General features: G+C 46.3%; 3 protein-coding genes across 3 annotated transcripts; all 3 read right to left on the bottom strand.

The window, feature by feature from the left end:
- On the bottom strand, positions 1-2,766 carry LOC136542031 (transcription factor bHLH30-like). Its single transcript, XM_066534267.1, has 2 exons — positions 618-2,766; positions 1-494 (listed from the first exon to the last, which is right to left on the bottom strand). Exons 1-2 carry the CDS (start codon positions 795-797, stop codon positions 18-20), a joined length of 657 nt encoding a protein of 218 aa, XP_066390364.1. The 5' UTR covers positions 798-2,766; the 3' UTR covers positions 1-17.
- A 1,388-nt stretch (positions 2,767-4,154) lies between these two features.
- LOC136542029 (uncharacterized) lies at positions 4,155-6,014 on the bottom strand. Its single transcript, XM_066534263.1, has one exon. The coding sequence runs from the start codon at positions 5,946-5,948 to the stop codon at positions 4,590-4,592; it is 1,359 nt and encodes a 452-aa protein (XP_066390360.1). The 5' UTR covers positions 5,949-6,014; the 3' UTR covers positions 4,155-4,589.
- Positions 6,015-21,288: 15,274 nt separating this feature from the next.
- Positions 21,289-22,231, bottom strand: LOC136546380 (protein MIZU-KUSSEI 1-like). Its single transcript, XM_066538363.1, has one exon. It carries the CDS (start codon positions 22,189-22,191, stop codon positions 21,424-21,426), a length of 768 nt encoding a protein of 255 aa, XP_066394460.1. The 5' UTR covers positions 22,192-22,231; the 3' UTR covers positions 21,289-21,423.
- Between the last annotated feature and the right edge of the window lie 207 nt (positions 22,232-22,438).

Here is a 22,438-nt window from a genome sequence, read left to right as displayed (position 1 = left end):
ACAGTGCCACTGTCCTACTAAACCCTGGCGAGGTGCGCCGAGAAGCGCTGCCTCTTGTAGCACTCGGCGCCGAGCATCTCCTCTCGGCCCAGCAGCACGGCCCGGAGCGCCGCCTGCAGCGCCAGACGTGACGACGTCGACGTGCCCTCGCCGTCGTGGTGCCCGCCAACATCCAGCTCCAGGACGCTCCGCGTCCTCCCGCCGACGGTGGCTATCTCGGCGCGCACGGCCCTCGCGCTGACGGATCGCACGGCGCGGCCCAGCTCGGACATGAGCCCCGGGCGGTCGGCGCAGCACACCCACGCCCTGACACGCCTGGTGTTGGCGGTGACCCTCTCCCCGCCGCGGCAGAAGCAGTGTTGGCCCTCCTCGACGCCGACCTCGTCGCCTTCGCCCGGGACGGCCACGGCCGCGCTCGCCGCCGCAGCGTCCGCCTCGCCCCGCAGCTCCCGCACGTGCCGCACTACCTCCCCGAGCAGCGCCGCCTTGTCCATCTGCATGCATGATTCGTGCACACGTACGTAACCGTGTTTGCTACCCGCGGCGCATGCCGCGTGCGTTGCATGAACTGACATGCACGGTGAGCTCTGAAAAGAGCAAGGAGACGTCGGTCTTACCCGCGACGCCGCAGGGAGGAGGGTGCGGAGCGTGGCGAGGTGGGCGTTGATGCGCTGCCGCCGCTTCCGCTCCGCCTCGCTGTGGCTCCTGCTCGTCCCGCTCCGCGTCGTCGCTGCCGGCGGTGAGCACTCCCCGTCCACCGCCAGCTCCGCTGCTTCGTCACTCCCGACAGGCACCATCGTGTTGCTTGAGCCTGAGCTGGTTTACTCCTCTTCTTTTGAAAGGAAAAGAGGCGGGAAGCCGATGGCTCGGGTACGTGCGAACACGGCCGGCAACAAGCTAGCTCTAGCTCACACGTCTGGCTCTCTTTTCCGGGTGCCGGACTGCCGATCGATGGATCGAGCTGTTAAATAAGGGAGGTCCGCCGCGGCTGCCGACACGGCTTGGCTGCGACGACTGCGAGCCGCGGCGCAGGCGCCGGCACACGGCAGCGGCAGCGGCTGTGTTTGCGCATCGGTCTGCGGCGCGGTCGGGTCGGGAGGAGAAAAGGCGCATGCGGTCTCCGTCGGTTTGACGACTTTTCTCGCTAGACGAAAGGCGATCGGCCGGCAGCGGCGACTGCAGCGGCTTCACGTCTGTCGCCGGGGGGAGCAAACGACTAAACTCCCGTGTGTGGGGGTGACCAACCATAGTATACCAGTCCGAGTTTCCGCCATGATCGCTGCTTCGTCTCATGGGCCTCTGAATCTGAAGCGTGGTTTGCCGGAAGCTGCGCAGTGAAAAAAAGCGTCGGCCGACACGGCGCTGCGCCGCGACAGTTGCTCCTTTTGTTTTAAACTGATCGTGTTGAACCATCTGATACGAATGTCGGTCAGTCGGTTCTCGGAGCATACCAGTGTACTTACACTTGCTGCACGATCAGTCCTAGGAGTATGCAAATGCAAGTGGCATTTTCTGCGAGATGTATCTTTGTGATTTGCCGTCTGTCCATCCATTCGTACGGCACAGGGCACTTAACATTTGCCAACTTACGGCTACGAGTTCATTTGTTTCGGCTGTCCCATATGAGCCCTGTTCTGGGCCTGGCTTGCGTGCGTTCTGAAGGCGAAGTACGTACTGGTGCACGAGAACGGGCCCCGTCCAAGAGCACTGCTTGCGCGTAAATCGCCAACAGTGGTCAAAACTCCTCGAGCTTTTGCCGTTCGTTGCTTCCCAAGATCCAGTAAAATGTCGAGGCCCAGCTTTTTCACCCCGGCCGGCAAAACGATGAACAAAAGCGGCGTGGACGACAAGAGATGACCACTCGCTTTCACCGTGTCCTCCATGGCTCCATGGCCCCGACGACGCACTGTAACAACAACGAGCGCCCCCGCTTTAGGTTTACAGAAAGCGAGCGGCCGAGTAACAAAAGCGAGGTGAAAGTTTGCTAGCGCACCACGCCGTTGCCGGTGCAACCACATCATGATGTGCACAGTGTGGCCTCACGTCTCCGGCGGTCTTGCCGGGGTCCGGGCCTTGAGGCCTTGTTGGGGGCATCGTCGGGCGGCATCATACGCGCATCTCGAGACTGACCCGGGCAACCAGCAGGAAGCTGACATCGTGCACGTACGTGAGGGGGACACGGACGCCTGCCCTTCAATCCCTTTTGCTCCGTCTTGGGCTGGCACGCAGTGTAGCCAACAGGGGGTGTGCAGCAGCTCTGCAATCCTGCTGCCGTCCGTCAATGGCGTGCAGTGCAGGGGTCCTCTCCGGAGGAGGCATCGCGTCATTGCTATTGCTTGCCGACAGGCCGGGGCGGTCGCGAGTACGGAGTACGTCGTCGTTGGTTGCAGGCATCGATGGCGTCCGTCGGTCGTCGGAAAACACAGCCTCTGGCGGCGTTGGGTCCGCAAGGACGATCAGCGAGTCGTCGTCCCACGTCGTTGGGGGTCCGGCCGATTGATCCTCGGACATGAACCCGCAGCTGGTGGTGGGAGGTTCTGAGCATCTCGCAGCACCGCGCAGCGGTTCTACGAGTGCCTGATTCTGAGCAATTTGGGTGCGAATTGACCCGCCGAATCGGCATGAAGTTTATCGCCACGAATGCAAGTTACCGTGAGTCCGTGACGGTTTACAGAGTACCTGAAAAACCACCAGTTAAGCTCATAGATTTGGATCCTCAATTCCTCCTGTACAAGGAATTATTAAGAGGTCAATGGACAAATGCCCAGGAAAATGCATCGTGTGATGCTACTGCAATATAATCAAACATTCAAGGCCCGACTGGAACATAGAATATAAGATTTATGAAGGAATTCTATAGGATCATAAACCTATAGTAATATTTCCTACGCAGTCCTTTAGAAAAAAGATTGGTCATCTCAAAATACTAGAAAATTCCTATAGAATTGCTCAATACATAGGAATATTGGAGAAAATCTAACATGAGGCCCAACCTCTAGAGGCCCTAAGCTCTTTCACATCTAATACAACCTCACATGTTCCTCAGTCCATTTGCTTTAATTCCGGCGAGCATCTATACACCCTTTTTGAACAATTCATGCAATATAATTTGACATCCACTAGCCATGCCAACCAATCCTATTGTTCGCCTTATTATTTCCTTAATAAATAAGCACAAATATCATGAACCGCACTGAAACACGGAAGTGAGCACTGTTGACAACACACTTGTTACAGTAGAATCAGTGAATTCAAGCAGGCATAAAACTGCAATGACCTGACTCTGTTCCTGCACCGCTTCAATACAAGCACTATAGCCACTATCAAAGGGGAAATACAGGCACTATAGCATCCGAGTAGCTATGGGCATTCGTCAGCTAGAACTTACCCTCGCTCATTGTTCTTCATCTTCCATAGCACAGGGGCACTTGTAGATCTGTAACTCCGTTCCCTACTTCCCCACCAACTCGCCAATCGGCTGACTATTAGATACAGCACCTGCTATATGTTTGAGCATGCAGGTGCAGTATTTCCTTCATTCTTTGGACCACAAGTTGGGCAACATTTCTTACCCACAAAAACCCAGTAATCGACATCATCACTTCACTCCAAGTAATTGCAGGCAGATCATGTCACTCACAATCTGAATACTACTACACAGGCCTCCAGCCTCCACATATCATGTCACTCACATATCTCTAAATAATTTGTATCACTAGTTGATCCACAAGAATTCAGAATAGAAATGAAAAGTGACTTATATTCAAACAAAATGGAAAGGCCAACCTTGCACAAACAATTTAACAAAGAAACTAAATATTAAAGAAGAAAGCATGAATGATCTGCAGACATACTTGATTCAGAACAGCCTATCTACAAAGCTAAAAGAGAGGGAAAAAAAAGGTTCAACGGAGAAGATACAATCATGATAAGAGCGTGCACATTTAGTCTTTTATAACAGTTCGCTAGGATTTTCTTGAACACGTAAACTAATAAACAGGAGCAGAACAGGTATCACGATGAGTGAAATTAATAACTGCAAAACTTAAAAAAGGAAAAAAATAGATTTTGATCACACCACATTGCGATAAGGACAGCCAAAGTGCAAAATTCTGGTACTGAAAAGTGTCATAAGCAGAATTCGCATTAAAAACAGAGCTTTAAATCATTCCATTTATTGCAGCATTCCTACACAGAGTAGATCTTCCGGTAGCACCAAACTCAAATGTACAATAAACAGTATCTAGACACCTTATCATTTTAGATCAATACAACTGTCTTCAGGGCAGCAGTGAAACTAGACAAATATGCAAATACAATAGCTACAGCTAAAGCATAATGGTAAGTAAGGCGGTGGGGACAAACCAGAGATTAACATTATAATCTGGAATAGAAAGAATTCTTCAATTGAAAAAGAAGTCTTTCAACAATAAAATTGCTTGCTCCACATTAGAGATCCTGGCAACAGCAAGTGAGACTTCAACCTGCAGACGAGTGCTTCAGTTGACTACAATGGAAGTATGATTGAATGCATATCTCAGTTAATCCATCTGATCTATGATGATAACCATCATGTTCATCATTAGCATTCATAATTTCTTCTTGTTCTTGCTACCCTTGGGGCGACCACGCTTCTTCGCACCCACCTTCACTCGCATCGGCTTCGCCGGCGGTGTCACTGCCGGCACCTCTACCGGAACCTCGACTGGTACCTCTACTACTGGGGCACTAACTGGTGGCACCCCATTCTGAGCATTACCTTTCACACCACCTGTGCTTCCAAGCCATGGCGCTTTCAGCTGATCTAGTCCCGATGGCTGTGCATTGACCATTCTTTCAAAGCCAGGACACCCAGGGAACCCAACGGGGAAGAACCCCCAAGTGCAGTAATACATGTCGGTGCCCGACACAATAGGCGGTGGCTCAGCCATTGCCTTGGCCACAAATGGCTGGCGGCAGCTAGGGCACAGCAACTTGCGCGTCTCATATTGGCAGTCGAACTGGTGAATGTGGCAGCAGGCCGAGCACACTGTCCAGAACGTTGATGAAGGTGCCGCACCAGACTTCACTGCTGGGACAGTTGCGGCCACCGGCGTTTGGGGAGTACTCGGCTGCAGCGTACTTGACCGTGTTTGGGGAACAACAGGTGGTGGTGGAGTAGGCCGTGGAGCGGGAGCAGCCGCCGGCGGTGTTGGCCGTGTTTGAGGAGCAACCGGTGGTGGTGGAGTAGACCGTGGAGCAGAAGCAGCCGGCGGCGGTGTTGGCCGTGTTTGGGGGGCAACCGGCCGCTGAGTTTGCCGTGCAGGGGAAGCAACCGGCGGTGATGTTGCCCGCGGAGGGGGAGAAACCAGCGGCGGAGTCGACCGCGGGGAGGGAGCAGCAGGCAGTGGAGTTTGGCGTGGAGAGGGAGCAGCCACCGGCGGAGTTAGCCGTGCAGGCAGAGGTGACTGCGAGTGCGGCTGCGGTAGATTTGGGGGAGAGTGGTACGCGCGAGCTGCGGCGGCGGCATCGAGGTCCGCATCGAGGGCGGATTTATGAACGGGATCAGAGAGGAAAGCCCAGGCATCAGCGACGAGGCGTGCGGCTTCGGCGAAGGCGAACGAGGAGGGGCGGTCGGGGTGGGAGCGATTGAGGAGGAAAGAGAGGCGGCGGTATTGTGAGTGGATGGCATCCGGTCGGCGTGATGCGGGGTTTGCGGGATCCAGACCAAGGACGCCGTAGGGATCAGGCTGACCGTTGGGGAGGCGGCGCCGCTGGGCTGCCAGGAGGGAGGCGGCGGCGGCGTGGAGGTCGTCGGCGCCCGGGGTGTGGGGATCGGCGGCCAGGGCCTGCGAGGCGAACTGCTTGCACCCTTCAAGGTCGCGCGCCACCAGGAGCTTCTCAGCCACGTTCAACCACTGCTCCGCCTTCCGCCGCGAGGCGCCGGCGCCGGCGGCGGACGGATCCATCGGGTGGGTAGAGGATGGTGGACTGGGGTTTCCGGGGGAGCTCGTAGATCGGTGGAAACAACTGAGTGGACGTAGCAATGCTCCAAAGTTTACAGACACTTAACCCCGGGTAATTAAGACATGTTTAAAACTAGCAAATTTGTGTAAGGGACACCATTCATGTATGGTATTCATTGATGCACGTAGCTGACTCTAAAACTTTTTCGATATCATTAGGAAATATCTTTTGCCACTTCACCCCGCAGCTATTAAATTATTTATTTCTATGGTCAGTGAATCATGTTATTAATGTGCTCGTCTTACTCTCCTCACGACTCCACCCTTCTCTCTCTTCGGCTGCGTGCCGCCACCGCCATGGCTCCCCACTGCGTGCCACCACTCCCGCTCCCGCCCACCCTCGCCACTCTGCGCTGCCCCCGCCCTAGCTCCCCACTATGTGTTATTGCTCTCTATCTCAGTCTCGCTCCCGCCACCTGTTCTGGTTCGCCCCTCTAAGCCACTGCCCCCGCTATCCCCCTTTGCCACCGTTGGGAGGGATGCGGGCGCTGGCAGCGATGCTGGGAACTCCTGTGACTCTACATCCTCGCCGATGTCGTTGTCACTACTTTGATATTTTTTTGGTGGGGGGAAGAAAGAACAAAGGTGCCTCTAATTCTACATCCTTATCGGTGCCACTGTCATGTGTTGTTGCCTCCCTTGCACGATGGCTGACTGTAGCCCGACCAAGTATCTACTCGCTTGTAGCTGTGACAGTTGTCAGGAGGTGGGCAGTGGCGATGCGTGAGATTAAGCCTGGCCAGCTGTCGTGTATGGATAGCGCTCACGGTGTCAATGCGATTCCTCGTCGATTGGGGCTGCTTAACATAAATGAGACCAAGGGCAAAAATGTCCACGGAGGCATGGTCCACGGCAGGCGTATCCCTTCCAGCAGAGCGACTGCATGGAAGAACATGCCATATACTCAACCTCTGCCCTAAGCATTTATCCTGGATCTATCTCTGGATGCATCGCTTTTACTATGTATCTAAATATAATGTATATATATGGAGAGAGTAATAATCCGCTAGTTTTTTCTGAGTAGAATCTACACATCTTTATTAATCAGAAGACGTGTAGGAGTTACAAACACCATAAGTTGGACTCAACAGCCATACATGCCGACCTAAGTCATCATAAATAGCACTACGAGCAATAGTATGAGCATCAACATTGAAGTCCATCTTCTCATGCACGAACTCAACGCTAGTGAAGGCTGATCTTCTCGCGTTAATTTCTTGAACAATTTGCCCATAGACTTCCCGACTGCCTTGAAGAATATTCTTCACAACGTTTTGGTTGTCACTCGCAAATCTGAAGTTTGCCACTTGAATATCCAGAGCGAGGGACATACCTTCCCTACCGGCAATAGACTCAATCACCTCCGGATCTGATATCCCCCTTAGCACCAGAGCCGACGTTCCGAGAAAACGACCATTCTCATCTCTAGCAATTGCCGCAGCCGACGCTTGGAGAGTGCAGCATCAACATTTATCTTAACCACCCCGGCAGGGGGAGCAATCCACGCCAGGCCTTGGGGGGGTATACACGAAGGGGACGCCGGCCTTGGCTTGGGCATGTTTGGATGCAACCCTGAGCTATTTGCCTGGGCATTTCACCTGCCTGTGAGCTGCCTGTCACCGGTTATAAAAATGCCTGGTCAGGCAGATGAAGAAACTGTTGTACCGTTTGGTTGAAGTCCTAGATATTTGCCTGAGTGGACAGAAGAACGGGGCAACCATTTGGTTCGTTGGTTGCATGGAGATAAGACAACAGTGTTTTACGGTGACTAAAAAACCAGGCATCTCGGCGTCCTCCCAGGCGATCAATTTCATGCGCCTGGCCACAGGCAACCAGCACAGGCATTCACACCAGGCAAAGAAACTCAGGGCTCCAACCAAATGACATTCAGGCAACGTACAGGCAAGGGGCCTCCCCAGGCAATTTTGGCCAGGGTTGCATCCAAACAGCCCCGGTTCTTGCCCAAGATCAGCTATGAACCTGTCAATAAAACTGTGGGTCGACAATGGGCTTTGGAACTCATTCCGGTGAATTGCTTTCGGACGGACATACCAAATAGCCCGCAGAACCACTGCGACTCTAACTGAATCCGCTTGTGGGAGAATCTTGAATATCGCAGCTAGCCAAGCTTTGGCATCAGTCTCTGTAACTCCGCAAATTGCTTCCACCGTTACCTCGTATAGTATAGACAAAATACCTTCCGAGTTAATTCACTCTTGCTTTCATCTTCTTGGGCCTGACCCGTACTACAGCGGTGCGCTTGGGCCACATGCTGGGCCAAATGAGTGCTTCCACGGCTCATTTTGTTTGCTGAATAACACGTCCTTTTCTGAGCACTAAGCCCCTTCAGCATCCATGTCCATGATCCATCTCGTTTGTAAGTTCACCCTTTTTTTTCTAAAAAAAAAGGAAAAGGGAGCGAAGGTCTAATGAAAATTTAAAGCAGAAAAAGAAAAAAAAATTAAGAGAATCAAAGCATTAATTCAAAGACAAATTATTCATATGGACCTGGACAGATCATTATGGCCCATCATGGACTACTGGTCCATCACGTGCGCCCTCGCGTGCGTTGGTGGTTAGTCGGAAACAGAATCGTGAATCTGAACATGTTCGCATATTTTTTTCAAGATTTTAGCATACACACGATAAATACTTTGCATTGTAATACACACGATAAGTACATTACGCGTGCCTTTGCACACGTCGAACAATTTGCGATTCAATTTGATGGTTAATATGAATAAATTCGCAAGGAAAAGGAAATAGCGGTATTATAAAAGATGCATATCTAATTCATTCAGGAGATCATGAAGGTGGAGGGATATTATACAGGCATATAGCATTAGTTCAAGCCAAACATACTTGATGAGTCTAACATAGTCGATGTTAATGCATGGCTCGATATATATAAATATGGGATCACGTTGCCTTTCCAGTGCTTTAGTTCGTATCAGAGGCGCTTTCTCGTCAATTCCAAGTTTGGTGCATCGGAGCAATCTATGACATAAAGCGAGGTCAATATTTAAGCCAATAGGAATCATGTATCACAGGTATGACATATAAGAAACCGTAGGCATGCCACCTTGAAAAAGGAGATAAAAAACCGTTAAATAAGAATATGGAAAAGAAGTATATACAGAAACAATAAGTTGGGTACAAAATACAGATTGGTCTAAGCACATGACAAGAAAGGTTATGAGCAAACTAAGGGACAATATGTGAACACCAGGCTGGTCTAAGCTGGTAATAAGCACATCAGGGCATAAGACGGAGATATCAAAAGTACAGGCTGGCAAGCAACAAAGAGCACGCTATGGCAGATATAGTTCCCACAAGGCCACACAATTTCACCATGTTAAACAGTGAAACGCAGTGTGCGGAAACCAAATGCAGAATAATGTAGAGTGATAAGGACAAAGCATGGCATATATAGTTCCAATTGAACATTCTAGAATCCAGCATTGTGACCACCCTAATGGAAGCCAACTTGCAGACAACAGGAAGTCATCAGAGAAACATTGCAGGAACATTTCATTGCTGGCATAGCATGTAAAAATATTGCACTACTAATTGCGATTTAATTGGCAAGGCAACATTGCTCCAAACAAATGAATACTTATTTTCATCGGTGGTTTTGGATGTACATTTGGAAGCTCATCCACAATTTATCATAAATGTTGGTTGTCATAATTGTTCCACTCTATGTTAGATTAGCTAGCCTATAAGGAAAAACAATAGGTAGCAAGAAGGTGCAAATTACTGAAAGATGAGGAAAGAAGCTTACAAGTGATTCCTATTGTAGTATGGAAAGGACAAAGATATACCCACACAGAAGATACGAGAATTTGTATTTGTTTTGGATAGAGCAACGACCTTTGGTAAAGTGAGACATGTAACATACACGGACACGCCATGATATCGAGGTAGGATTCAGTAGATCCTCAACTAAACTTGAGAGTTCATCCCTCTATGCCTATGACAAGATATAGAATTAGGGACAACCTGTAGAATTAAGAAAAGTAACAATACAGTGAATTGTAATTGCTATTTTCCATCTATAGGTGAAAATAGATAAGTAGTATTGTTCTACTTGGACAGAGAAGGGGAATCGCTAACAAAACAAAAACATGTAACAAGACAAACTGCCCAATATGAAGTTCCTTCATCTATATTTTTGGAGCAAAAAAAGCAGTAACATATGGTTCATTGGCAATGCAGCAGCTTGTCATAGTAATGCAGCATGTTGCCATAGAAACTGACAGTAATCAACGGAATTAGACAATAACCCGGTAGTTCAATGGGCAACCAGAGGCTCACAAGTCTGCCACCCTTCACTGTTATGACCATACCATTAGACAGAATGACTTTTGGCTGATAAGCCATGACTGAAAGTACTGTTGGCTGATTTATTGTGAGAGAGAAATATTGTTCGTTGACTGAAAAAGTATGGCTTATAAGCCAAGCAAACATGGCGTTTCTTCACGGTACGAGAGGAATCAAGTATAAAAAAATAGATTTTATTGTGAACGTTGAACTAAACTAATCCGGTCGATAAATAATGAGCTGATAAGGTCAGCGTGCAACACAAAAAGCTCTGCATAAAAACACCAGTCGTCATCTACTGCTTATAAGCAACTTTTCAAATAGGCTTTACCTAAAATGATCTAAAATCTTTAGATAAGTAGACCCGAATTAATTTTAAAACCAGAATCTAAACACAGTTAATGGAGTGATGAGAGAAGAACACACCTTTCATTTCCAGATTTTTACTCTACTGCTGGAAAACCCTCCACCACCATCTTGTTTGTAAAAGTTGAAACCCGATTCTGCTTTAGCCCCAAAATACAAAAGTTAGTGACACAATAATAATTATTTTTTATCCAGAATTAGAGGTTTTTCAGCAACCAGCCAAAGAAATTCTACGAAGCATACGGACTGACCAAAGAAAATAGCAATCAACAAAGTTGAATTTTAACTTATCAGAATGGAAAATAATGTGGCCTATAACCATTGAGGCTAAATCTAAACATAAAGTTCAACAGGTGGGCACAAGCACCTTTGTAGTCAGAAAAAGCTCTTGCTTCCTAGAATCAACCATAAACTCTATCGCTTGCCTTCCTAGAATCAGTGGTTCAGCACAAGCTCTTTCACAGTGGATTTCCAAGAAAGTGGAGGGAGATAGATAGAAATAAATACATCAGTGGTTGGGCAATGTATTATAAGGTTGGAGAAAATGGAATCACAACTGCTGAATAGATAGGTAGTATGAGCGTGTAGTAGCTACCTCCGCTGTTTGTGAGATGAACCTACGCTACTGTTGCTCTTTTCTTTCCGCATGTGGTCTTCCGTTGTGGCCCTGTAAATCATACATGCAGCTCTTATAGGAAAGCAAACCTAGCTTTTGTGTTCCTGTTAGTGTGCTTTATGTAATGCATGTTGAGTTCTGTTAGCAAGACCAATGGTCTGTGCTATATTCTCCCACGCATTATAGCATGGAGCCATGTATTTTAAGGCTGCAGGAAATTACCTCCTTGCCCAGTTCTTTGACGCTGAAGGAGCCACCTTTTTTATCCGTTTCGTTATTTTTGTTTGTGTTCTCTTCATCGCTTTCTTTGTCCTATATTTTTGAAATAGATCCAGAGACTTTATGTACCAATAAGATGCATTGGAAGGCTATGATTAAAGGAACGAATACCATGTTCTTTGTACTGATATGGGAAAAAAACAAAAGGGTCATGCAGCTGAGAATAAAGTAGTGGGAAAAGGACAGTGGTAACTCAATATCATTGCACATAACGATGTATAGGTTTCACTGAAAAATTTAAATTTTCAGTTTTAGTATATTGAATCGATCTGTGTAAAGGCGCAACTATTTGCTTTGGTTTCATGGATGTCTTACTTTTGCTGGTAAAACTAGCTTTTTAGATCTGCTCTATTGATTTGATCTGTCAACAAGCGAAAAAATATGTTGTGCAAGCTGTCTATACAAAACAAATCCCTGAAAGCTATATAATCTAGTATGGCAAAACCGTATAGAGCCTACAGGCACCTAAGGGCGTGAGAAGCGGTGTCTTCATAGGCGCTTGAGCTATCTGTCTGAGGATGAATTGTATCTGCTAACCCTTTTCATGAAGTGTGAAGTGGCATCACTATAAAAAGAGCAATGAATGGTGTAAAAATTATGGACCACAAAATAACCACAAAGGCTAATTAACCTGAGAACCTAGATGTCCTATTGTTGGAACAAAAATGGCATTTCCATTCCTAAAGCATCAAAATAGCTTAACTGAGGCCGTATATATAGGTTAAATCTAAAATATTATGTGACTAAATGGGCTGTTGCAGGTACCAAAAGAAAGTTTAGAAACATACATAGAAGAAATTTTAATTCAGTTCCTATATGCAGGATATGTATATACCTAAGAATACACGATGCGTGCATGGGCAACTACAATAAACTAAAATGTTTAAAAACATGAAATGGTGGGTAGAAGTTGTCCGTACATGTATGGCACTATTATTATAGTGCTAACCCTGATTGGTCTGAATCAAAAAGAAGCATCGAAGTATTCCAAATTTGGAAGATGCCAAATAGATAATGTTGTAGATTATCAGATAAGAAGGCTGCGAGCAGTACCAGTGTGAACCCTGTAATCCTCATCAAGATACACATAGGTCATTTCTGCCAACAATAGAGAAGAAGATTGACTACAAGGAAACAATTTGAGCTAAATTGTGTGGCATTTGTGATTATCATAGGTATGGAGAAATACACAAATAGCATGAGCATGGAATAGTATCTAACTGGCATAATCTTGGAACAGTAGCAGATATAGTATACATTAATATGACATTGCACCTCTAAATTTAACGAACCAATGTTCATAGTGCACGCCAAAGTCTTACATTAAAATTGATATTTTCTGTTATTCTGTTCTGGGTGCTATAATATGTAGCTATGTACTATAGTGTTCCAGGAAATCACCTCTTTGCTGGGGATTCTGATGGGGAATGGCTGTTGTTCTTTTTGGTTGGTTCGATGCTCTGGTCTGTGTATGTTTCTCAACCGTTTTCTTTTTTCCTGTATCATTGAAATAGAATCATTATGTAAAGTAACTCCATATAGATACATACACTATATTAACCAACCTACAATGTTATACGCGCGCTTAGCATAAACTTTTTTTAGATTTTTTTTCTATAAGTGCAAACATAGATGTACTAACTTTTAGGTCATTTTTAGTGACTAGCCATCTCAAATCGTTTTAGGTTACGTTTAGTAAGCGCGTAGGCAAAAGCGTCTCTGTTTATGAGGCGCTTACTAAAAATAACCTAAAATGATTTAACTCGATCGAAACGGTTAAGACTGACCTATAAGTTAAGATGGTTGTGTAGAGGTGTGGTGAACTGACATTTCATCAAAGTATAGTGGTTGTTTCTTCAATGTAAGTGTTCTTACATGGTCTGCAGTACGTCCAGATTAGTTAGAATGGCTTCGCCACCTTATCCTACCGTACCTGAAATCACTATTATAACCGAAATAATACAAATTTAAAAATGGACAGACTAAATTATTTCCAAAACATTATTTAGGGAAATATGTTAATATATATGTGAGGATAAACTAAAGATAAAAAAATAATAGGTAACAGGAGGTAATAGTTTAATTGAAAAGTGAGAAGCAGGTGAATGGACCTTCAAGTTTCTTATCAAAACCGAAAAGAAAAGCTTCAAGACTATTTTATACTACATAGGCCAAACCGTGTCTGAAGCCACCGTACAGAGTTACGTAGGAGTAAATTTATTCCAAAAGAAAAAGGACCAAGCAATTGATATGTAACTTAAATGACATTTGTATATCAAGGTTGTATGAGCAGACACCGTTTCCGCTGTGAAGATCAGACAACTAATGAGATGGCTGGGCCTCTAAAGACCGTGTATTTTTTTCCATTTGCTATTGAGGTCTACTCTAGAGGCCCATTCATGTGGTACAATATAAGCTCAAAATATGGGGGAATTCCCTGTGTGCCATTAAAAAAGATCACAATACCCTGTGTGTCTTTAGAAAAGTTCAGTGGTCTTTAACGCCATGCTCCAACTTTTTTGTGCTCTCCATGCCACTGTCGTCAATTTGGGCTCTAACGCCGTCAAAATGCAGGTGTGAAAAGTCAAAAATACCCTTAAGTCTAAATATGTCATTAATTTTTTAGCATCTTAACGACTTCAAATGAAAAAACTAAAAACTAGAAAGTTGTAGATCTCGTCGAGATCTATAATTTTCATATAAAAATTATCTTCATTTAATTCCGCAAAAAATATGATTTGATATGATTAATATATCTTAGAAAAATCATATTTTTTTGCGGAATTAAATGAAGATAATTTTTATATGAAAATTATAGATCTCGACGAGATCTACAACTTTCTAGTTTTGAGTTTTTTTCATTTGAAGTCGTTAAGATGCTCAAAAAAATTAATGAAATATTTAGACTTAAGGGTCTTTTCGACTTTTCACACCTACAGTTTGACGGCGTTAGAGCCTAAACTGACGGTAGTGGCATAGAGGGCACAAAAAAGTTGGAGCAGTGGCGCTGAAGACCGCTGAACTTTTCTAGGGGCACATAAGCATTGTGATCTTTTTTAATGGCACACAAGGAATTCCTCCAAAAAATATAGGATAGTCACAAACATACTACAGCTACAGGGAAAAGAATGCAATCCATATATGCGCAGCAAGAACAAACCTTTTTGGTTCCTAGCAATTTGCGATACGACAATGTGCTGAATCTTGTTTTTTACATGGTCAACCTGGCATGCTTCTGCCCTACCTGCAGGATCAATGCGTTCACAAACAAGACTACATAAGACAGGTGTATGTATATTGTAAAGGTTGATTTGGCTTGAATTCGCCAATGAAGTATGTGATGCCTGAAACAAACCTTTTGAGCTCCATGAGTATAGAATGGACCGATGAAAGAGTTTTGTCAAACTAAAATACAAAACAAAGGAATCAACGTGGAATAATTTGATTCTTCATCAAATTTCATGCTGATAACAGTCTACAAACTGGCTGAGCAGTTGAGGAAACATGCCGCAAAGGATCTCAAGTGAGGTACTCATCTTTCTCTCGCACGCCAAAATGAATTATTGGTAGCTTATAAACACAATCTCACCAAAAAGAAGATATATGGTCAAACAAGACTAGTTGCTATGAATGGAGAAAAAGATTAAAAGATTAGACAGTATAAGATACATGGTATCCCTGACATGGCAGCCTGTTGGGAAACAACAGCGACAGAAATAGAAACAACGATGGAAAGGATGATGCCTCTGTACATGGCAACCTGCTAGAAAAATACAGGGCAGAAATAGCAGCGGCGATGGAAAGGATGGCTCTGCACATTTTTCGACAACAAATGCAGAGCAACAACAAAGGAAATAGAAATAGCTGAAGGCCAACCATTAGGTCCATAAGAATAAGAGGTGAAAATAAATCAAACAAAGAAGGAAATAAACAGCTGACCAAAAAACTGAATATAGTCACCAAACTGTTATGATACTAATCAAATATCTGGTATGCATATTCGCAACAGGCACAGCTAAACAATCTGCTAGAATAGGTACCTCATATTTTTTTTCATCAAAACGAAAGGGCATCAATGGTACATAATTAGAAGGCCTTTTTATCACCATACAATCTTGTACGCACATGTGTAAGAAATTTATGTGTAAGCAGAACCAAAATTTTCATGTAATAGTTTTAGTGAAGCACAAACCAAAGTGTACTTAGAACAAAAAGAAACAGGAGAACCAAAAAAGTGATCACCAACAACCAAAGCATGTAACAATGTAATCTCCGGGAATAGGGCATGTGCTCAGAACCAACAGTGTATAATCTGTGGAGACAAGCGATGTTCACAGACAATGATCACAGGCATACAATGAAGAGGAATATCTCTGACTTCCCAGGCAAACATCACAGACAATGATCATAAGCAAGCATGACTGCAAAACTAAAGGCAATGATTACATTAGACAAAAGGAGAAAGCATCAGAGGCAATGACATCACAAGCTGTGCATTTCAGCAGGGTCCTGTCAAGGAGACGACATCCACATCAGGCAGCCACCTCAGTTATCGCTTAACAGACAGAAAAGAGATGGAAAAAGCAAAATCAATACCGCTCATGATCATTGCCTCAGTTATCAACATAGTAGGTAGATGTAAAGGAAGAATCATCATAGCTCCTGAACATTGCCTGAGTTACCAGGGAAAAAGAAAGAGATATAAACTGTGTAACGACAGCCTACGATCACTGCAAATCAGACATTAAACATGGATTATGATGCAATCATCACAGCAGCAGCCCATTCCCTCAAACTAAACTGTAACAAGAAAAAAGTTAGTCATCATCGTAGGTGACCAAGATGCATACAATAGACCCAAAATCATCAGGGATGCACCCAAATAAATATCATTGACATGGCCACGTGCTCAGCTGTATGGCACAACAATGCCTGTTGTCAAGATCCAATAGAACCAAGGAGGCCACACCCTACAGAGTGCAAAACAAAAGTAGTAGTAAGCTAGGGTTTCCTCCATTAGAGGCCAACAGGTCGCTCGCACATAGATCGGCGTCCACAGCGAAGGGGAGCGAGCCTCCGCGAGCGCTGGGAGAGGAAGATCCCATAGGGAGAGGTACGAAGAGAGGGGGAGGAGGGACCAAACCAAAGAGAGGACAAGGCAAGGAACACCAGAGCTGTTGGGGCCACGAACGTTTCGAGGAAGAGCAGACCTGCGTCGACTATCTGCAGGAGCTCGCGCGGAGGGGAGCGGCTTTGGCTGCCCACGCCGCGCCGCCGCGTGAGGCCCACACCACCCGCGGCGCGCTGTGCCGCGGGGGCCTGCCCGTGCGGGGAGGTGGGGGGAAGGGAGGGGGCGGCCGAGCTCTGCCCGCGCCGGCGTGCCATTGCACGACAGAGATGGAGGGAGGGAGCGAGGGAGAAAGGGGAGAGAAGATGGAGTAGACGAGGATACGCTTGCAGAAGGCAGATATTTTTATACGGAATAGTGAATAGGGGCTACTAACAGATCTGAACACTAGACACCCCTACGCATAGGTTGCCCATTTTGACCGAGAGACGAAGCAGCCCCACTGAGAATAAGAATCAACTTAGTGTTTGGATCCGGTGACTAAATTTAGGAGGTGTCACGTGAGGGTGTCATATGGGGTGTTCAGATACTAATAAAAAAAATTACAAAATATGTCGGTACTTCACGAGACGAATTTATTAAGCCTAATTAATCCGTTATTAGCACATGTTTACTGTAGCACTACATTGTCAAATCATGAACTAATTAGGTTTAAAAGATTCGTCTCGTAAATTAGTCGCAAGCTATGCAATTAGTTTCATAATTACTCTATATTTAATACTCTATATATGCATCTAAACATTCCATGCGATAACGACTAAAATTTAGGAGGAGAAACCACACACTCGCTTAATTTTCCAGGACCAGATCCTGCCCAAGGGGCGTGCATCCGCCATGCTGTGTTGATGCAGCAGCTGATCGATCGACAGCTCTTCCATCACTGCTCATATGGATTCTGCCATCTTCTTGGATGATAGGCACCATTTTCTTCCAAAAGAAAAATCCAAATATATAACTATAAAAGGATGATGGCTACCCGCTGAACAAGAGCGTCAGACATCATCACGCATTCACAGGTACTCCCTCCGTCTCTAAATATCTGTCGTTTTTATTTTTTAAGAAATAATTTTGACTAAATATATATTAAAAAATATTAATATTTATTATACATAATTAGTATCATTATATAAATATTTGAATCTAGTTTTTTAATAAATTTATTTAGGGATAGAAATATTGCACGTATTTTTTTTAAATCGAATCAAAGTTATCGGCACGTAAATCGTGACGACTAAAGATGGAGTAATCCCGACATACAGACATACAGTAGATTGCGAAAGTTCGTTTGATCTTTTCACAGTGAAGTCTTCACAAGTGTCGGAGATTTTTTGTTTTGCAGTTTTTAAGCAAGAGTTCATGGACCAGCTTTACTCTTTATCCAGTGGTCAAAGAAAAGTAAGAACGATAATACAGATTAGTTGAGAGATTGTACTCCAACTCCAAGTAGACCTATCCGTTTCAGATTCAGAAGTTTTTTCACACGACAGCACTGTTCCGATGAGGATTGTCCCCAGACCCCACCCAATTTGTTTTATTTCCTCTGATGAGATGAGACCTTTCATTTTTGTAAACGTACAGTACCTGAAGCTACTCTGGAAACTGTAAACCGTTCATGCATGCATGGTATACTTGCCTACATGGGGAAGCTGTTGGCAATTCTTGGTATTCACATAATTAAGCAGGCAAGCACTGTTAACGCACTGACTATATCTTTTTTTACGAAGAGAAGGGAGAATTGATATAAAACTTGGCACATAACATCCCAAGTTATACACATGAAAAAAAATCTGAAATAAAAAAGATACAATATTCTATCTAGATTTTTTTGATCGTCTTCTTCACTAGTGATTTTTCTGGATGCAGAATAGAGCTTTAAAGAACATCGAAGCGAAAGTGCAATCTTTAGGCTGAATCCCACGATCAACCCCAAAATATTAGACATATCGTAAGATCCAACGTTCCGAAACCAATCCAACATAGATCAGAAATGATGAAAAAACATCGACAATTGCATCGTCGGGTACAACATTGGCTGCAGATTTCATCACCTCTCACCCTTAACCCATCATGTGTGCATGATTTCCTCTCCATCGACCATCGGTGATGAGATCAATGACCTGAAGTTGTTGTCCTCATGGGAGTGGCGGAGTGCCGAGAAGCACCCCTCGCATTACAGATAATGACTACGAATTAGCCTCTTGCCGATAAAACATACACCTACACCATTGACCTCGTTATGGCAATCACCGAAGTCATCATCATAAAAAAAATCATCTAATTTCATCGGTTTATTTGGGCTAAACCTTAAGAGCCAGTTTGGCAACGCTCTCAACCCGCTTCCACTCCTGCTCCCCGCTGCTTCAGCTCCCTCCGGCTTGCCACTGCTTTCGGCGTTGTTCGGTAGAGCTCCCTTAATGGCTCCCGTCCCAACCCGCTAGAGGAAGGGGAAGGCAAGCGTGGCAGCGCAAGGAGGAGGCAAGCTCAGCGGCCTCAGGCTCGGCAAGTCCGGCGGTCTCGATCTCGGTGACGGCGGGCTGGATCTCGGCGAAATCGACAATGGCAGGGTCGATCTCGCGTGAGCTCGGTGATGGCGGGCTGGATCTGGGCGACCTGCTGGCAGAGACGAGATGCCGACGAAGTCGCGCGATGAACGCGAGAGAGACGGAGGCAGAGAGTGGCGCGATGGACGCGAGATAGACGGAGGCAGAGAGTGGCGCGATGGACGCGAGATAGACCATGCAAGAGAGACGAGGGAGCGGTGGGGAGCGGGTTTTTTCCGCTCCCCACCTACAGTGCAAAAACGAGGGAGCTGTGGGAGCGACTTTTTGATGAGTTAGTGGCTTAATGCCACTAAGCAACCCACCGGTCGCAATTTGTGAAATTCAAAGTCCACAACCTTTATGCTCATGTGACACCATGCAGAATTGTTGATAGTAGTAGCGTAACCTTTTCTTTTAAATATTCTGAAAAATAATTATCAGAAACGGTCCACGTAAGTTATGACCCATGGGCCCCCTTATCTGCGGCCGCTAAGGACTGCCAAAAAAAAGTAAGGGTCGTGTTCGAAAATCTTGGTTTTTATTGCCACAATGTCTGGTCTATTGTTTCTCAAATGAATTTTACAGTGTGCATCTATAAATTTAATTATCTCTTCTATTACATATGGCTCCGAGAATACTGGCATTTTGTCACATAGTTTTGTGAATGGATGAAGATAAAGATTTTCAAGAACATATGAGGGAAGAGAATATGAAGCTTTTTTTGAAGGGTCCGTAAAAGCTTTGCTGAATTATATTCGCAGGTGAAAGTAAAAAAAAGTATACACAAAATTTACAAGCCTCGGGAAACCAACAACCAAAGAACACATGAAGCTTGAGCATTCTTTTTTTTTTCTTTGAACATAGAAATCAACCGTGTATCCAATGAAGCATCACTCTCTTTCATATATATACTACAGGTTTTATTCGTATGAAATTGTTTGCCAAAGGCTGCCTAGCCTTTGTGCCAAACTTAAAAGGTGGAGAAGGAAAGAGCTAGCTGATTAGCTATTCCAAACTTATGACCACTGCGCCTAGCTACCAGATTCCACATGCATCACTTAAAAGAGAATTATTATGGTACACACACATGATACATGACAAGGCACACCCTAACACTTCTGTTTCTCATCACATTTATAGCGCGAAAATCTCGCACAACTATGCTATGCTTGTGAATAAGAGTTTTGCTCCCATGGCCCCTTCCATGAAAACTGCACAAATCTTAAAGCATCCAAATAACTAGTTTAATTAATTTCGTCCTAATAATTATCTGGCCCAGCCCTACCCTTCCTTAAGATCGTGCCCAGCCCATGCCCACAGGCCCAGCGGACATGTTCGTGCATGTGAGCTGTTCCGGCCTCGCCGTCGGTGAGCTTTACGTACACGCGGAGGGAGGCAGCTTCGCCTGCAGTACGAGACGTCGAGACCTCAATGTCTTTCCTGCTCGCAACCTACGCCAAGTGCCTAAGGGCCTCAAAACAGGTACAATCGGTGCGCCGGCATGGCCGTGACTCCATGGTCCTTTGCGAGACCTCTTCCAGGATCAGGTCGACTACACCCCGGAGGAGCAACGGACCAACGGCGAGTGGTGCCTTATTACATGAACGGGTTGATCCCGAGCGTCTACATATGCTTGGCACGAATGCAGCCACCTGCAAAGGCGGCTTTCAGTTTCAGTACCACCACGTCGGGGGTCCAAACTGAACATGGTCACCGGCGTCGTCGTTGGTGCGTTGCTGGGGAGTCGCAACAGTCTCATTGCCATCCATGCCGGTGATCGACCTACGGAGACCTACATCAACGTGCTGCTCGTCGGCATGCTGGCCATACTGTCATCTCTCATATGCGTGGACTACGTGAGTCAAAACGAAAATTTGCCGATCCGTGTCGATCGGATCAGAGGATGAGATCCAAAACAATTGGTGGGTTTGGTTTGGTCTGGGTCGGATTCACAAAATCAATTATCTAACATGGAGATATACATCAGTTAGATTACAAACTATACACACCCTCGATCTATTGACAGTTTCATTCATACAACACATCTGTGCAACAGGAGTGTGTATATGCATGTTCAGATTCACAAAGTGAAAACAATATACGTAGTACCCTATTATATTTATATATATGTATGTTGTAGCAGTAGTAATATGCATGATGGTTTACTCATTTCATCCTTACTAGGAAAATGCTCAGCTCCGGTGCGCCGCCTCCTCCACCACCCCCATTATTGTCGCCGCCGTTTCCACCCTCCTCGGGGTTGATCATGTAGAAGGCCTCCGAGTCCTTGGAGCCGACGACGCGCTCGACGCGGGCGCGCACGTAGGTGAGCTCCCCGTCGGGCCCCGCCCCCGCGGGCACGCCGCCGCCGCTGCCCTCCTTCTCGGGGGGGCCTGCCGCCGGCGGCGGGAGCACGCCGGCGCCCATGGACACGCCGCGCAGCAGGCGCAGCACGTGGCGCTCGTCGTCGGAGGCCTCCTTCCTGCGGATGGCGTACCCGGCCTTGCGGCCGTTGCAGTAGACGGCCCAGACGTACTCCTCCACGAGCCGGCGGCGCGCGCTGCGGGTGTCGCTCTCGAGCGCCAGCTTGACGGTCCCCGACGAGATCTCCCGGTGCAGCGTGCTCGACAGCATGGGCAGCTCGATGAGGAACAGCGGCGGCGCGCGCGTGTCCTCGTGGATGGCCAGGCTCACGCGGCCCCGGCGGTGGCCGAACAGCGTCACCGTCGTGGCGTGGTCGGCCAGCAGCGCCCGGTTGTTGTGCTTGCCGAGCAGCGCCACCATCTTGCAGCCGGACGAGAGCATGGGCATGAGCTTGAACATCTTGAAGATGCCGCCTCCGCCGCCGCTGTCGGAGATCTTGGTCGTCCGGCGCCCATTGGTGGACGGCCGGAGCAGCGCCCGGAAAGTGGGGCCGTCGATGAAAGACGGCATTGGAGAGGGAGATTATTGATCGAGTTGGTACTGGCCGGTGCTGCGCAAGACAGTTTTCTGTGAAGCAAAGGGGCCTCTGGTGGGGATATATAGAGACATACTACGTCACGGGAACGACGAGCCGGGGAAAGAAGTTGGATGGATGGTCGTTGTTTGGGACTTGCTTGGTACACCGTTACCCACAATCATTTGCCTGCTTCTGTGCTTTGCTTTGGATTGTTGTACGATGGATCATGTGAGTGTCACC

Source organism: Miscanthus floridulus, chromosome 3, assembly GCF_019320115.1.
Source record: "Miscanthus floridulus cultivar M001 chromosome 3, ASM1932011v1, whole genome shotgun sequence".
NCBI classification, from domain to species: domain Eukaryota; kingdom Viridiplantae; phylum Streptophyta; class Magnoliopsida; order Poales; family Poaceae; genus Miscanthus; species Miscanthus floridulus.
Note: the sequence above shows the minus strand (reverse complement) of the source record. Positions and strands in the feature narration are given on the sequence as shown.

Coding starts and splice junctions, on each gene's coding strand:
- LOC136546380 (XM_066538363.1), bottom strand. CDS start 22,191: ATGCCGTCTTTCATCGACGGCCCCACTTTCCGGGCGCTGCTCCGGCCG.
- LOC136542029 (XM_066534263.1), bottom strand. CDS start 5,948: ATGGATCCGTCCGCCGCCGGCGCCGGCGCCTCGCGGCGGAAGGCGGAG.
- LOC136542031 (XM_066534267.1), bottom strand. CDS start 797: ATGGTGCCTGTCGGGAGTGACGAAGCAGCGGAGCTGGCGGTGGACGGG. Junction 495..617: donor TCCTCCCTGCGGCGTCGCGG/GTAAGACCGACG, acceptor TCATGCATGCAG/ATGGACAAGGCGGCGCTGCT.